The 13697-nt window shown below is 38.9% G+C and overlaps 2 protein-coding genes across 5 annotated transcripts in view; one reads left to right on the top strand and one right to left on the bottom strand.

The window, feature by feature from the left end:
- Positions 1 to 9498, top strand: part of abcf1 (ATP-binding cassette, sub-family F (GCN20), member 1) — a 27005-nt gene extending 17507 nt beyond the window's left edge. For all 4 annotated transcript variants that reach the window (XM_061759770.1, XM_061759769.1, XM_061759768.1 and 1 more), the window contains 9 exons: positions 1349 to 1461; positions 1593 to 1767; positions 4852 to 4926; positions 5628 to 5698; positions 5783 to 5815; positions 6560 to 6728; positions 6858 to 6922; positions 8432 to 8504; positions 9143 to 9498. In XM_061759770.1, coding sequence (XP_061615754.1) covers positions 1349 to 1461; positions 1593 to 1767; positions 4852 to 4926; positions 5628 to 5698; positions 5783 to 5815; positions 6560 to 6728; positions 6858 to 6922; positions 8432 to 8504; positions 9143 to 9309 — 941 coding nt within the window. In that variant the 3' untranslated portion in view covers positions 9310 to 9498. The remainder of the gene's footprint in view (positions 1 to 1348; positions 1462 to 1592; positions 1768 to 4851; positions 4927 to 5627; positions 5699 to 5782; positions 5816 to 6559; positions 6729 to 6857; positions 6923 to 8431; positions 8505 to 9142) is intronic.
- mrps18b (mitochondrial ribosomal protein S18B) lies at positions 9484 to 13697 on the bottom strand. Its single transcript, XM_061759771.1, has 7 exons — positions 13538 to 13697; positions 12990 to 13146; positions 12812 to 12909; positions 12652 to 12720; positions 12337 to 12403; positions 12196 to 12255; positions 9484 to 9816 (listed from the first exon to the last, which is right to left on the bottom strand). Exons 1-7 carry the CDS (start codon positions 13616 to 13618, stop codon positions 9611 to 9613), a joined length of 738 nt encoding a protein of 245 aa, XP_061615755.1. The 5' UTR covers positions 13619 to 13697; the 3' UTR covers positions 9484 to 9610.

The raw sequence follows: 13697 nt of genomic DNA, 5'->3' as shown, positions 1-13697 counted from the left end.
TAAATACTTGAAATTGTTTAAATTGTGGGCCCTGAATCTATAATCTATGAAAGTGTAACTTTTTGAATGGAATTATGGAAATAAATAAACTTTTCCATATTCTATTTTTTTGGAAAGAGTCTGTATATGGATTACAGGCAGAAATTTGGAGTGTTTTACAATACTTTTATTGGAATACTTTTCAAATACTCCTTTAGTATTTAAGTTTACAACAGAGAGGAATTATAAGGTCCAAAACATGAAAAAAAAAAAGTGAACTGAATTTATCTTTAGATTTAGGCCATAAATGGATACAATATATAAGAAACATAGTAAAGTTACTGGCAAAACATTTTATGCATGATGCCCTTAATGTTAAATTACATTTCATCCTACTCCATTATTTTATTTTTCAAAAATGCTTTGTTTTAGTATTATTATTTTGGTTTTTATTTGGGTTATTTTTCAAGTGTGTGATAAAAGATCACAATAAGTGCTGTGTTAAAAACAATACAATGTAAAAATGTTATTAACTTACTAACGGATGAAGAACCATCCACAAATCGAATACAGGTACTGTATAACATTCCACAGAATTTGAAGTGCTATAAGTGCAGAGCATCTTAGTGCTTCCTAAGGTTACATTAGATGCATCACAACGTACAGTCAAACCATTCATGAGACATATGCTGTAGTATGGCCTTTTTCAAAATATGTTTATATGTTTAACTTACAAACAAATCAAGTTCTTAATTGCATATTTGTTTGTGTCCACAGTCGCGCAAAATACCCAAAATCTCCTTTTATAGGAGCTGGATTTAAGAACACGCGTTATACACTGTTCTCCATCTCCATCTGCTTCTGAAAAGCAGAATATTTTGCTGTAAAAGCAATATCATGCTCAGGAGCTTCTGCAGCACGAACATAACACGGTAATCCGTGCATTGTTGAAAATGCTGTCACTGGTTCCACATGGCCACGTGATAACTGTCTGACTACGTCATTGATCATTGTCTCGGGAAAGATTCTTATTGGATTGAATGGAGTTACAGCTTCATCTAGTGGACAAATGGCACACAGACATCATTCTGAACAGCATGTACTGTTTCATGAGAGAGTCAGAATATATTGGCGTTTAGTCGGCAAAACTCCCGCCGATTATGATTATTTTGAAAAGGGTTAATATCGGGTGATAAATTGGCCATCTGATTAAGCCGTAGGGCCCAAATGTCTTGTACAGTTAATATGCCTAACTCACTAACAGACATCCTTGGATTAGCTTTAGTGCTGGCCTGAATGAGACTTGCAGCTAAATAATGGCAGATAAGGTCTTGCATAACCAAATAGTTTGACTTTCTTCTTTTTATAGTGACCTTCAAAAAAATGTACGTCCAGAAGCAAAAGGAGCTGCAGAAACAGTATGACAAGCAGGAAAAGAAACTTAAGGACCTGAAGGCTGGTGGCAAGTCCACCAAACAGGCTGTGAGTTTGCTCCGCCCACCTTGCCGAAGTGCTGTAATTGAGTAGCCAAAATTTGGATCATATTCAAAGTAAACTTACCCACTATGCTCTGTTAGTTCTGTCTTACACGTTTACTCTAATATGGCTCTCAGGAGAAGCAGACGAAAGAAGCGCTCACCAGAAAACAACAGAAAGGCAAGAAGAAGGGAGGTCAGGAAGAGGAAAGTCAGGAGGCCACAGAGCTGCTCAAGAGGCCTAAAGAGTACACTGTCAAGTTCACCTTTCCAAACCCTCCACCTCTTTCACCACCCATTCTGGGTCTGCACAGTAAGACAACATACCTTCTGCTGCATTTCACACCTTACACCTATAATTTTCAAGTTTAAAATTGTAAATTAGCAGGCTGACTGTATGTAACCTATAGCTTCTAGGCAAATCAACCATACTGGAAATACATTTTTTTTACCAAGTACATTTTGAGAGCATTTTTTAAGGTCAAAAATAACTAATGTATTATTAGATGAATGTTTTTTTTTTTTTTTTAATGAAAACGCTACGTACAGTGGGTACGGAAAGTATTCAGATCCCTTTCAATTTTTCACTCTGTTATATTGCAGCCATTTGCTAAAATCATTTGTTAATTTGTTTCCCTCAATGTACACACAGCTCCCCATATTGACAGAAAAAAACGGAATTGTTGACATTTTTGCAGATTTATTAAAAAAGAAAAACTGAAATGTCACACACCCATAAGTCTTCAGACCCTTTGCTCAGTATTTAGTAGAAGCACCCTTTTGAGCTAATACAGCCATGAGGCTTTTGGCAATGATGCAACAGGTTTTTCAAACCTGGATTTGGGGATCCTCTGCCATTCCTCCTTGCAAATCCTCTCCAGTTCTGTCAGGTTGGATGGTGAATGTTGGTGGACAGCCATTTTCAGGTCTCTCCAGAGATGCTCAATTGGTTTTAAGTCAGGGCTCTGGTTGGGCCATTCAAGAACAGTCACAGAGTTGTTCTGAAGCCTGTGCTTAGGGTCATTGTCTTGTTGGAAGGTGAACCTTCGGCCCAGTCTGAGGTCCTGAGCACTGTCACAGTCTGGTTTTCGTCCAGGATAACCCTGTACTTGGCTGCGTTCATCTTTCCTTCGATTGTCACCAGTCGTCCTGTCTCTGCAGCTGAAAAACACCCCCACAGCATGATGCTGCCACCACCATGCTGCCTGAATACCTATTGCGGCTGTGTGATATTTCAGTTTTTACTTTTTAAGAAATCTGCAAAAATTTCAACAATTCAGTTTTTTTTTTTTCTGTCAATATGGGGTGCTGTGTGTACATTAATGAGGGGGGGAAATGATTTTAGCAAATGTCTGCAATATAACAGCGTGGCAAAAATTAAGGGGGTCCTTATACTTTCCGTACCCAATGTACAGTCAGTTGCATTTAACCAAAGTTAGGGGGGAAATATTGTCACAGATAAAATGCAATAAATAAATAAATACCAGGGGAAATGTGCTCATGTTCACACACGATAATGCATACTTCTCATTACAGTCAAACAGTATGTGTAATTTTTGTCACATTGTCTCTTAGAGGATATATAAACCCCAATTCCAATGAAGTTGGGACATTGTGTAAAACATAAATTAAAACAGAATACAATGATTTGTAAATCCTTTTCAACCTATATTCAATAAATCGCTAAACTTTTGTTCTTTTTTTTGTAAATATTCACTCATTTTGAATGTGATGCCTGCAACAGGTTCCAATGAAGTTGGGACAAGGCATGTTTACCACTGTGTTACGTCACCTTTCCTTTTAACAACACTCAATAAGCATTTAGGAACTGAGGTTAGAAATAGTTGAAGCTTTGTCGGTGGAATTCTTTCCCATTCTTGCTTGATGTACAACTTCAGTTGCTCAATAGTCCGGGGTCTCTGTTGTTGTTTTGCGCTTCAGAATGTCCCAGACATTTTCAATTGCAGGCCAGTCTAGTACTCGTACTCTTTTCCAACGAAGCAACGCTGTTGTAACACATGCAGAATGTGGCTTGGCATTGTCTTGCTGAAATAAGCAGGGATGTCCCTGAAAAAGATGTTGCTTGGATGGCAGCAATTGTTGCTCCAAAACCTGTACGTACCTTTCAGCATTATTGGTGCCTTCACAGATGTGTGCACGTTACCCGTGCCATGAGCACTAGCACACCTCCATACGATCACAGATGCTGTATTTTGAACTTCGTGCTGATAACAATCTGGATGGTTGTTTTCCAGCGGACACAACATCCATGATTTCCCAAAACAATTATAAATGTGCACTCGTCAGACCACAGTACACTTTTCCACTTTGCGTCAGTCCATCTCAGAGGAACTCTGGACTAAAGAAGCCTGCAGCGTTTCTGGGTGTTGATACACTGCTTTCGCGTTGCGTGGTAGAGTTTTCACCGCCTGATCAAATGTCACGGGCACTCCATGTTGGTTTTTGCCCTTGCCGCTTACGTGCACAGATTTCTCCTCTCTCTCTGAATCTTTTGATGATATAATGGACCTTAGATGATGAAATCCACAAATTCCTTGCAATTGTAAGTTAAGAAATGTTGTTTTTAAACTGTTGTGACTCTTTGCTCACGCAGATTTTCACTAAGTGGTGAAACTCACCCTGTCCTTGCTTGTGAACAACTGAGCCTTTCGGCGATGCTCCTTTTCTACCCAATCGTCACTCTCACCTGTTTCAAATGAAACTTCTCCTGTGGAATGTTTCAAACTGGTGTTTTTTGAGCATTCATTCCTCAACTTTTCCAGTCTTTTGTTACCCCTGTCCCATCCTTTTTTAACATGTTTGCATGCATCAATTTCAAACAATGTTCATCAGTTTGAATATAGCTTGCAAAGGATTTGCAAATCATTGTATTCTGTTTTTACTTATGTTTTACAACTTCATTGGAAAAAGTCAAATAAAAATCAAACACTTGAGAACCATAGTTGGTGTCAAAACAATTTGTCGACAATGAAGTATTCTGGCAAAAATATTAAAACCAAGATGCTATTTGCTTTCTGCAGGAATAGTAAATTATGAAATTATGATGCATAACGCAGTTTCCCAAATAATTAAACTGAACACCCAGATTACAAATCTCCCAGGCCCAGATTTACTAAAATACATCACATATTACCATGAATGACCAAATCTATCACAACAGACATGGACCAAAAGGATGTAGAAAATATAAATGATCTGCCTTCTTGATAATTAATAAAATATCTTACAGCATTCTACCAATTGGCAATTCAGTGAAAATTTCCCAAATGGGTACTGAACCCAGTTTTGGGAAGCTCTGTATTCTGTACCAGACAAATGAATGTAAAGGATAACAAATGACCATAATCCACATTTGCTTCTGTTTTTTTTATTCCAGGCGTTGATTTCTGCTACGAGGGTCAGAAGCCACTCTTCAAGAACGTGGACTTTGGAATTGACATGGATTCCAGAAGTAAGATTATCGAGAAGCTGACATCAAAAACTGTTCATTTCGAAGCATTTCATTGTTTTAAAAGAGATGATTAAAATGTCAAATATTTTTTCTCCACTCCGCACATACGGTTTGGATAACCAGCAATATTTGTATTTTCTATACTAGTTTTGACAAACAGGTAGAGTTTTCTTAACTTAGTCACATTACTGGAGATGTGCGGTGCTCAACCTAAATGGGTACACCTAACAGATTTATTAGAAAACCTAGCATCTCCTATCGGGTAATATACTACAAAGTACTTCCAGAAGTGTGGGCCATATTGATTGCAAATGGGAATTTTCTATGTACACACACAAAAAAAACTTTTTGGGGAACAAATTTATTTCATGTTGCCTTGTCGCAAAAATTAGTATCTTGTCTCTCTACATAATTACAGTTTCATTTATCATCTCTAAACATGCTTGCTTGCAGTTTGTAGCCTGTTTCAGAATTAAGGTTAAATGGTCAGAGTGTTGATGTCCATGTAACCATAGCTAAAAAGTGTGTGTTTGGACTTACGAGTAAGTAAGTTTTTTTCATTTATTTAAGGGATCTTGGACAGAAAAAGCATGTCACCAGGGGCGCCATCGCTGAATAATTTTACACTTCATTGCGTCATTGACACACTGACTACATTTAACTCTGTCATTTCTGACTACATTTTTTTCCCCTCCCTACAGTTTGTATAGTTGGTCCAAATGGTGTTGGGAAGAGCACATTGTTGTTGCTGCTCAATGGGAAACTAAATCCTGTATGTATGTTGATTTGTTGAAGTTTAATTGGGTAATCATTTCGTTGGCCACCATGAGTGACACTTGTTTTTTGTTTTTTTTAGACTAAGGGTGAGATGAGGAAGAATCATCGATTGGTAAGTAGTTATTCGAGGTTCTATTTAACATTGATACTAATTTGGTTGAATACAAGGTTATTGTGTGGGGATAACAATAATCATCATCATATAGTGTGACACCTTTATTAAAAGATATTTAAAATAAAATCACAATTTTATCTAAGTGCATTAGATACAAAGATTTTCTTCTGATGTCATAAATACCAATGATTTACCACAAAATGAAACAAAAACTCTTTTCAAAAGCCTTTTCAAAACAAACCACAACAGTCACGGGGAAAAAAAATAATTAGACCACCCTTGTTTCTAAAGTGTTTATTTCATTTTTAATGCCTGGCAAAACTAAAGCTACATTTGTTTGGACAAATATAATGATGACAACAAAAATAACTCATTTAATTGAGCTGATATTCAGCCATTTTCCATGGTTTTCTTGATCGTAACCAAAAGCAATTGGAGTACAATTAATTTGAAGCATGTCAATTACGGCAAAGTATTAAGGAATCAGCTATTTTGTCGTGTTCATTATAATTCTTCAGGTACCAGGCATTAAAATTGACTAGAAATTGAAGAAGTGGTCTAATAATTGTTTACATGACTGCATGCCATGAGGGGAAATAAGGTAATGAGGAGGGAGAGTATCTTTTGAAAGGTACAAGTTACATTTCTCTGTAAATACAGAATTTTATGGCTAAAGGCTTGAGTACAGGTCTCACAAAGTCATCCATTATTACAGTATTAGTGTGTGTTGGTTGCTTGCAGAAAATCGGCTTCTTCAACCAGCAGTACGCGGATCAGTTGAACATGGAGGAGAACCCCACAGAGTACCTGATGAGGAACTTTAACCTCCCCTACCAGGATGGCAGGAAGTGCCTGGGACGTTTTGGCCTGGAGAGCCACGCACACACCATTCAGATCTCCAAACTGTCCGGTATCAACGTGCAGAATTGCATTTGCAACTGAACACATCCATTTGTTTTGTGAATGTATGCACTTACTAGTTTACTAGTATGAAGAAGTGCTCCAATGATTAGTTGTTTCTATGTTGTCCTCCAAATAGGTGGTCAGAAAGCTCGAGTTGTGTTTGCTGAACTTTGCTGCCGCCAGCCAGATGTGCTGATTTTGGTGAGCTATAATAAATATGGGCACAGTCTTTCTATTAGATGATCAACCATCTGTTTCATCTCCACTGCATCCTGATTTAACTGATATAAGTGCAACAACCATTGTTTCATATTACCCAGCCACTCATTAACCCACACAATGTAAATCATATTTGCACTCCACACGAGATGGCCAATATTGCTTCCTCAGTACAAGAACTTCCATTTCAATGTGTTTATTTAAAAGGAAGGTCGGTGCAGATTAATTAATATTCATATTAATTTGCCAGCAACCGGCCAATTTCCACCTGCAGTTCCTTGACAGGTACAGTGTGTGCTTAAAACAAATAAAAAGAAACAGGCAACAGAATACAGCAAGAAGAGTACAAAAAAAAAAGAACTACAAGAATAAGACCGAGGGTTAGCAACCATCAGCGTACAGAAAAAAATATATAGGTAAATTGCATATTGCACAAAGTCCACGCAGAAAATCTGCAGTGCACAGAAAAATTGTCGATGAAATTACTCAATTGCAAAAGGCCCTGTGGGTCATGTTGCTCGAAAGTGAAAAGGCTTGAACACTCCTTCACTGGCCGTAAGGTGGTCGGTGCCTGTCGTGGCGGCAATCCCCGAACCCGTTGGTGGACACCAACGGTGAGGGATCCCGTCAAGCTGAAGGAGGAGTCCTATCGGGCCTTTTTGGCCTGTGGGACTCCTGAGGCAGCTGATGGGTACCGGCTGGCCAAGCGGAATGCAGCTTTGGTGGTTGCTGAAGCAAAAACTCGGGTATGGGAGGAGCTCTTTTTACTCATGACGTAGAGCCATTGATTCTGTTTAATAAGGATAAGTAGCAGAAATGCTAAGCCTTGCGCAACCTTATGAATAAAGCCGGAAAATAGAAAGTTTTTAAAATTAGTCAATTTATCAAGGATGTTGCTACGGTGATGAGAAAAGAATTTATTGTCCAGTACTTGCTGTGCCCTTTTTAAGCAAGATTCAAGAGTCTTAAGAATGGAAGCACGGGTGAATAAGGAGCTGCTTAGAGTAATTATTATGCGGAAATCATGCAGTGTAAAATTGTAAGGGGCGCTCAAGTACTGTATTGTACTGACATCCAGGAGATCCAGTCTCCAATTCAACCATAAATGCTAAATTCTATCTCTGTAGTGGGGTATTTTTGTTTTAAAGTCATTTATCTTAGTTGGTTCATTAATTGAGAGATGATCATCAGTGATCTAATCACCCAAAATAATTACTCCTTGTATTCGAATCGCAGTGGTTGAGTTGATCATAGAAATCCGCTTTGGCTCAAGAGTGGACAGCTTAGGCAAACTATAGTGAAACACGCGTGTGAGATATTTAGACCAACACATTTTGTTATCTCATTAAGTCATGTGTTAGCATACTGTATAAGAGCACCCCAACACACTTCCCTTGAGGCTGGGCCAATTTCAACCTTGTAACTTAGCCACCTTTACTAACCTGTTGCTGCGTCACAAACTGGCATTTGTTCAACTTTCTGCTTTTGCAGGATGAACCCACTAACAATCTGGATATTGAGTCCATTGATGCTTTATCAGAAGCCATCAATGAATACAAAGGAGGTATGTGGAAAATATCCTGAATATCCAGTTTCCTTACAAGTTGAGGGGACTTTATGGAAACCTGACTTTGCTTGTGTACAAATACCGTAATTTCTCGTGTATAATGCACATTTTTTTCCTCAAAAAAATTGTCAAGTCGAGTGCGCATTATACATAGGGGCAAATATATAACTATATCCCGCCATGTAGTGGTTATAAAAAAGGTGTAGCCTACACTTTCTTTCCAATATGACAGGGACTGCATATATGTACAGTTATGCTCATAAGTTTACATAATCAAACATGAGTACAACTGTGTTTTCTAATTTACTAAAGAAAAGTAGGGCTGTGAATTTCAAAATAAGAGCCAGTAAATTTAAAAAAAGGATTACATGTTCAAATAAAGTGCTTAACTTCAGAATTATTATTTGTAAAAACTAACAAAATACAGATAATGCTTCATGTTTTGATCATATGGGTAGAAGCAAAAGCATGCATTGTAAAAACACATAGGTAGAAGGGTTTTCCGGAATTTTTAGGTCAACTTTGGGGGTGCGCATTATACACGAGAAATTACGGGAGTTGGTCTGTGGATGAATTAACAACCAAGTAAATGTGCGTCATAACCATCAGCATGTGTCCTTCCATGTCCTGTCCAGCTGTGATCATAGTGAGTCATGATGCCCGTCTCATCACGGAGACTCAGTGCCAGCTGTGGGTGGTCGAGGATTGTTCGGTCAACCAGATTGATGGAGACTTTGATGACTACAAGCGGGAAGTTCTGGAGTCTCTCGGCGAGACCATGGTCAATAAGGTTAACCCATGACTCCTCGGAGCAGTTGTGGGAGAAACATGTTGCTACCCCAAAATCCCTCTGGAATGGTTTCTTACCATGTTTTTTTCTGGACTGTGTCCTGCATAATGACCAGATAATGGTCTAAACCCTGCAATCCAATGCTTTTAAATATAGTAGATAAATCATGTTAAGATGACAATAAAAGATTTTTTTTTCCCACCTTTGTTTTATTGTTTTTATATATATTCATGTACATGATACAATTTAACAGATACACATGGGGATTTAATTGACTATATACATAAAAAAAGAGCATCTAGAAATGGTGGCATCATATGCCTGGCTTTAGATAAGCCTTATAAGTCTTCCTGACTTTAGCCACTTCGTTCTCATCCGGAGTTATTTCACCGTACCATTCATACCATTCGTCACCAGACTTTAAAGCAGGGGCAGGCGGTGTGACACCCACAGCATCATGGCAATTGGAGTAATCTTCACCTGCAAAGTCGACATAGGGAATCTGAAAAGGAAGAAAGCCTGAAACAACAAAAAAGTGCAAGTCCTGAGCTGCAATTCCTTGAAGCAGTACACTTCGTCTCAATACACATTTTGATGTCAAAAATAGTAATAGCTGATCCATACTGCACTCTCGACACTGTCCACAGTCCATTGATTGGTTGAAAGAAATGTGCTGCATTCCTTTACATTAGTTAGGGCTTACATTGGCTGATTTTCTGAATGAGTATCTTGTGATCCATTAAAGTGACCCTATAGACTAATGTGTGTTTTGTTTAAAAAAAAAAAAAACGTTTACAACCATAGACTAGATAGGACAACACTAATTTTCACGACTGTAGCAAAAGTGGCCCAACGCATTTCCTCCACCTGATTCTGCAAACCATACAAAGGGTTCTCCGATGGTCAGTGAAACCCTGAGACTGTTGGGACTCCCACTCGTCTCCCACACAGGACAGACCTGTCGCAGGCGGGGGAAACAGATTTGGATACCTGACACAGATCACCTTCAGACTCTGGTGAGCCAGTTAAAAGTTATGCATACAGGTAGAGCTTTTTTGTCATCACCTGGTGCAAATTCCTGTTTCTATAGACTCAATATCGCGACTCCCCACCCATTGAGCATGGTCATGCTGTCAGGTTTTGTTGCTTACCTTCAGCGTGGTAAATGCTTTTGCCTCTTAATGACTGTTGGTCTATTTCATCCAGTGCTTGCAGCACTGCCTGACGGCCATAAAAGGGCCAAAATAGGACGAAGGTTGTAACTAACTACGGTTCTATGAGTCAAACCGCCAATGTTTGGTCACTCAGAAACCTCGTGCTCTCACAAGAAGTTATAAGGAAATTAACACCTGCTGAGACCAGAAGTTACGCCCTTCCGTGAGGTCATGCAGGGGTCACAAGTGACACTGTTGTCCTCTCCACACCTTCGTGCAAGTAGAGATATCTGTTGCTTACAGCACTGCCTGAAAGTCATCTGGGACCCAAAACGGTACTAGTTACCGTCGTAACTTCATTTTTTATGTCGTGTACACACACTACCTGGCAACCCACCTGTGTGCTGTGAGGCAGAGTAAAGAACCCTCCTCATGAAGAGAGTATATCATGTAAAGAGGTCCAAAGATGACATTTGAATGTAAAGATAGTTTTTGACAAACTTGCGTACAAGAAACATAGGCTAAAACTCAAAGAAAAGAAACCACTACGACATAACTTTATCCGTCACAATGAAACCCGAAAAGGTAGGTAGGTAAGCAAGGTAATGTAAATTTCAAGATGAAACACAGAAGACCATAACATCTATACTGCAATAACAGTTGGTTTTTTTGCAAGTTGATAAATATGCCTGTGAGTATTGCTATATCCTCTGATTGCACGTGTTGCTACTGCTTGTGTTCAAATAAGTTTTTTTATCCATCCATTTTCTACACTGCTTCTCCTCACTAGGGTCGCGGGCGTGCTGGAGCCTATCCCAGCTAACTGCGGGCAGGAGGCGGGTTACACCCTGAACTGGTTCCCAGCCAATCGCAGGGCACATACAAACAAACAAATATTCGCACTCATATTCACAACTATTGACAGTTTAAGAGTCTTCAATAAACCTAGTAGGCATGTTTTTGGGATGTGGGAGGAAACTGGAGTACCCGGAGAAAACCTGCAAACTCCACACATGCGAGGCCGGATTTGAACCTGGGTCCTCAGAACTGTGAGGTATATGTGACAACCAGTCGCCCAACGTGCCACCATAAGTTGTTTAAATGTTTATAACTACTACAACATCCAGTTTTGTTGGCCCATCAATGGCATTTTACATTGTGCGTTAGCATTAAACTAGCAGACTTTGTAGGAAGGTTAATGGTTTGGTCAGATATACAAAGTAATGATTTTATGTTTAGTTTTACAATAAATTTCAATAAACATCTTGAAGCAAGCATTTGGCCATTTATTTTTATTTTTTTAAAGAATTGTTTAATAACTGCTAAACTGCTGCTTTTTGTGAAGTTTGCTGCCACCATAGCTAGCTTGTGCTTGTATCTTAAAATTGCTTGCAACTCAAGACAAAAAAACGACAGCGTGATGGCTCGTATCTTGAAAAACTTGAAAGTTGGGTCACTTGCAAGTGGAGGTACCACGGTAAAGTAATACGAAGACTGATTTGGAACAATTAAAAAAATAAAAATTAAAAAAAACTGTAGCCATGTATACATGGACGTTGCTGCAATCCCGCACAGTATGAATTAAGTATGTATCCACTATCATAATCATATCATAATGTATCGACTTTTTGTGACATTTTTGTTTGTTGGTGTGCCGTGAGTTTTTCAATTGTAAAATATGTGCCTTGGCTCCATAAATGTTGGAAATCACTGTTTTTAAGGGAAGCGTATGGACATTACATACCATGATCTCGTGCAGTGTTGATAGCTTCACTCAGCTTCTTTTGCTGTTTCATGCACACACCTGCCCATAATAGAACAGTGAGCCAATCTTTATTCCTAAATCCATGCAATTAATGACACGCACCCGTGCCTTGTGCCTTACCAGTTCGAGTGGGATCATACACCATACCAGTGTGGGGGCTGATGAACTGCTGCAATAGCTTCACATTCTGCAAAAGAAGGCATTTGTTATGTTAGCTATGAAACAAACAGCCGACTCTAAAAACACAATGCTCTAACTAACAAACAAACAGCGTTTCCCTTCCTCATCAAAGGTATGTCCCTTGTCCATGTAAACACACATTTTTGAAAGTTTGTTCATCCTTATCCGTTGTATGCTTTGCAACCGTAAGCAATGACCAACTCTACTTAATGCATTAGCGTTAAGTCCATCACAATGAATAAACAATTTACCCACCTGATGATGAATAATAACATTTGAATCTCGGCATATTGGACAGGGGTTTCCACATATCTTGTCTCCTCTCTAAACAAACCCAACAGTTTTTGATAATTACATGGCAGCTGTGTACTGAAAATTAGACACCCTTACAAAACTAAATCCAAAAAAACTTTACGATGCAGGTCTTGCGAGTCTTCTGTGGGGGAATACCTCCCTTGTGGTTCCTCCTGTAACCTGCCCACACTGGATTGGCTCCATACCGCTCTATGTACTCTGCCGAGGAGATTTGATTCAAAGGTGAACAAACACAAATGTCTGTGCAAAAAGCTCACCCTTATGTATGTGCACGATACCTTCACTCTCCAGATAATCCCACGGCCTGTCTTTGTAGCGAGAGAGTGCCTCGGTAGCCTGAGTCGCAGCCTCATCCTGGAGTGTCACCACTTGGCAGAAAGAGTGGCTTGGAGGTGCAAATGGCCGAAGAGCCGCACAAGTTCTTACAGATATCCCCTGTAAATCAAAGTGAAATGTGTGCGTGTTTGTATCGAAGATACTCATCATCAAATATAAAGCATAAACAATTTGCACATTTAATCACAGTTCATTGAATGGTTTTAATAAAGAGCAATCGATGTTGTATGCGTTGTTTCAAATAGCTTTGCTTCGTGAGATGATTTATTTTCCATACCAATACAAACAGTAAAACTTCATGAATTAATTCATGTAATGTAAGGAATCAAGCACGCAAAATATATTGGCAATACATTTTTTTCACTGTTTCAGGATGTCGTTGTTAACTCCGTAGATGGCTACTGTATAGCCTCCCTTAACATAGATCACTTTTCGATAAACTTCAAGAAAGCGGCTAGTAGTATGAATAACATGAACAGTAAAATATTACCTGACATTGTCGCAGTGGAAATAAATTTGAAGGTGAGAGGCGGAACGCGGCCCTTATTACGCTTTGAAAGGAGGTAGACATTTTTTCCTCATGTGTGAGGGTGAAAGGTCATGGTTCTTCTTCTTCTTGTTTTACAACGACGATTTACAAACTTTGATAT

This window comes from Phyllopteryx taeniolatus, chromosome 21, assembly GCF_024500385.1.
Source record: "Phyllopteryx taeniolatus isolate TA_2022b chromosome 21, UOR_Ptae_1.2, whole genome shotgun sequence".
Taxonomy (NCBI): domain Eukaryota; kingdom Metazoa; phylum Chordata; class Actinopteri; order Syngnathiformes; family Syngnathidae; genus Phyllopteryx; species Phyllopteryx taeniolatus.
The sequence above is the reverse complement of the archived record's forward strand: the minus strand, read 5'-3'. Positions and strand labels throughout refer to the sequence as shown.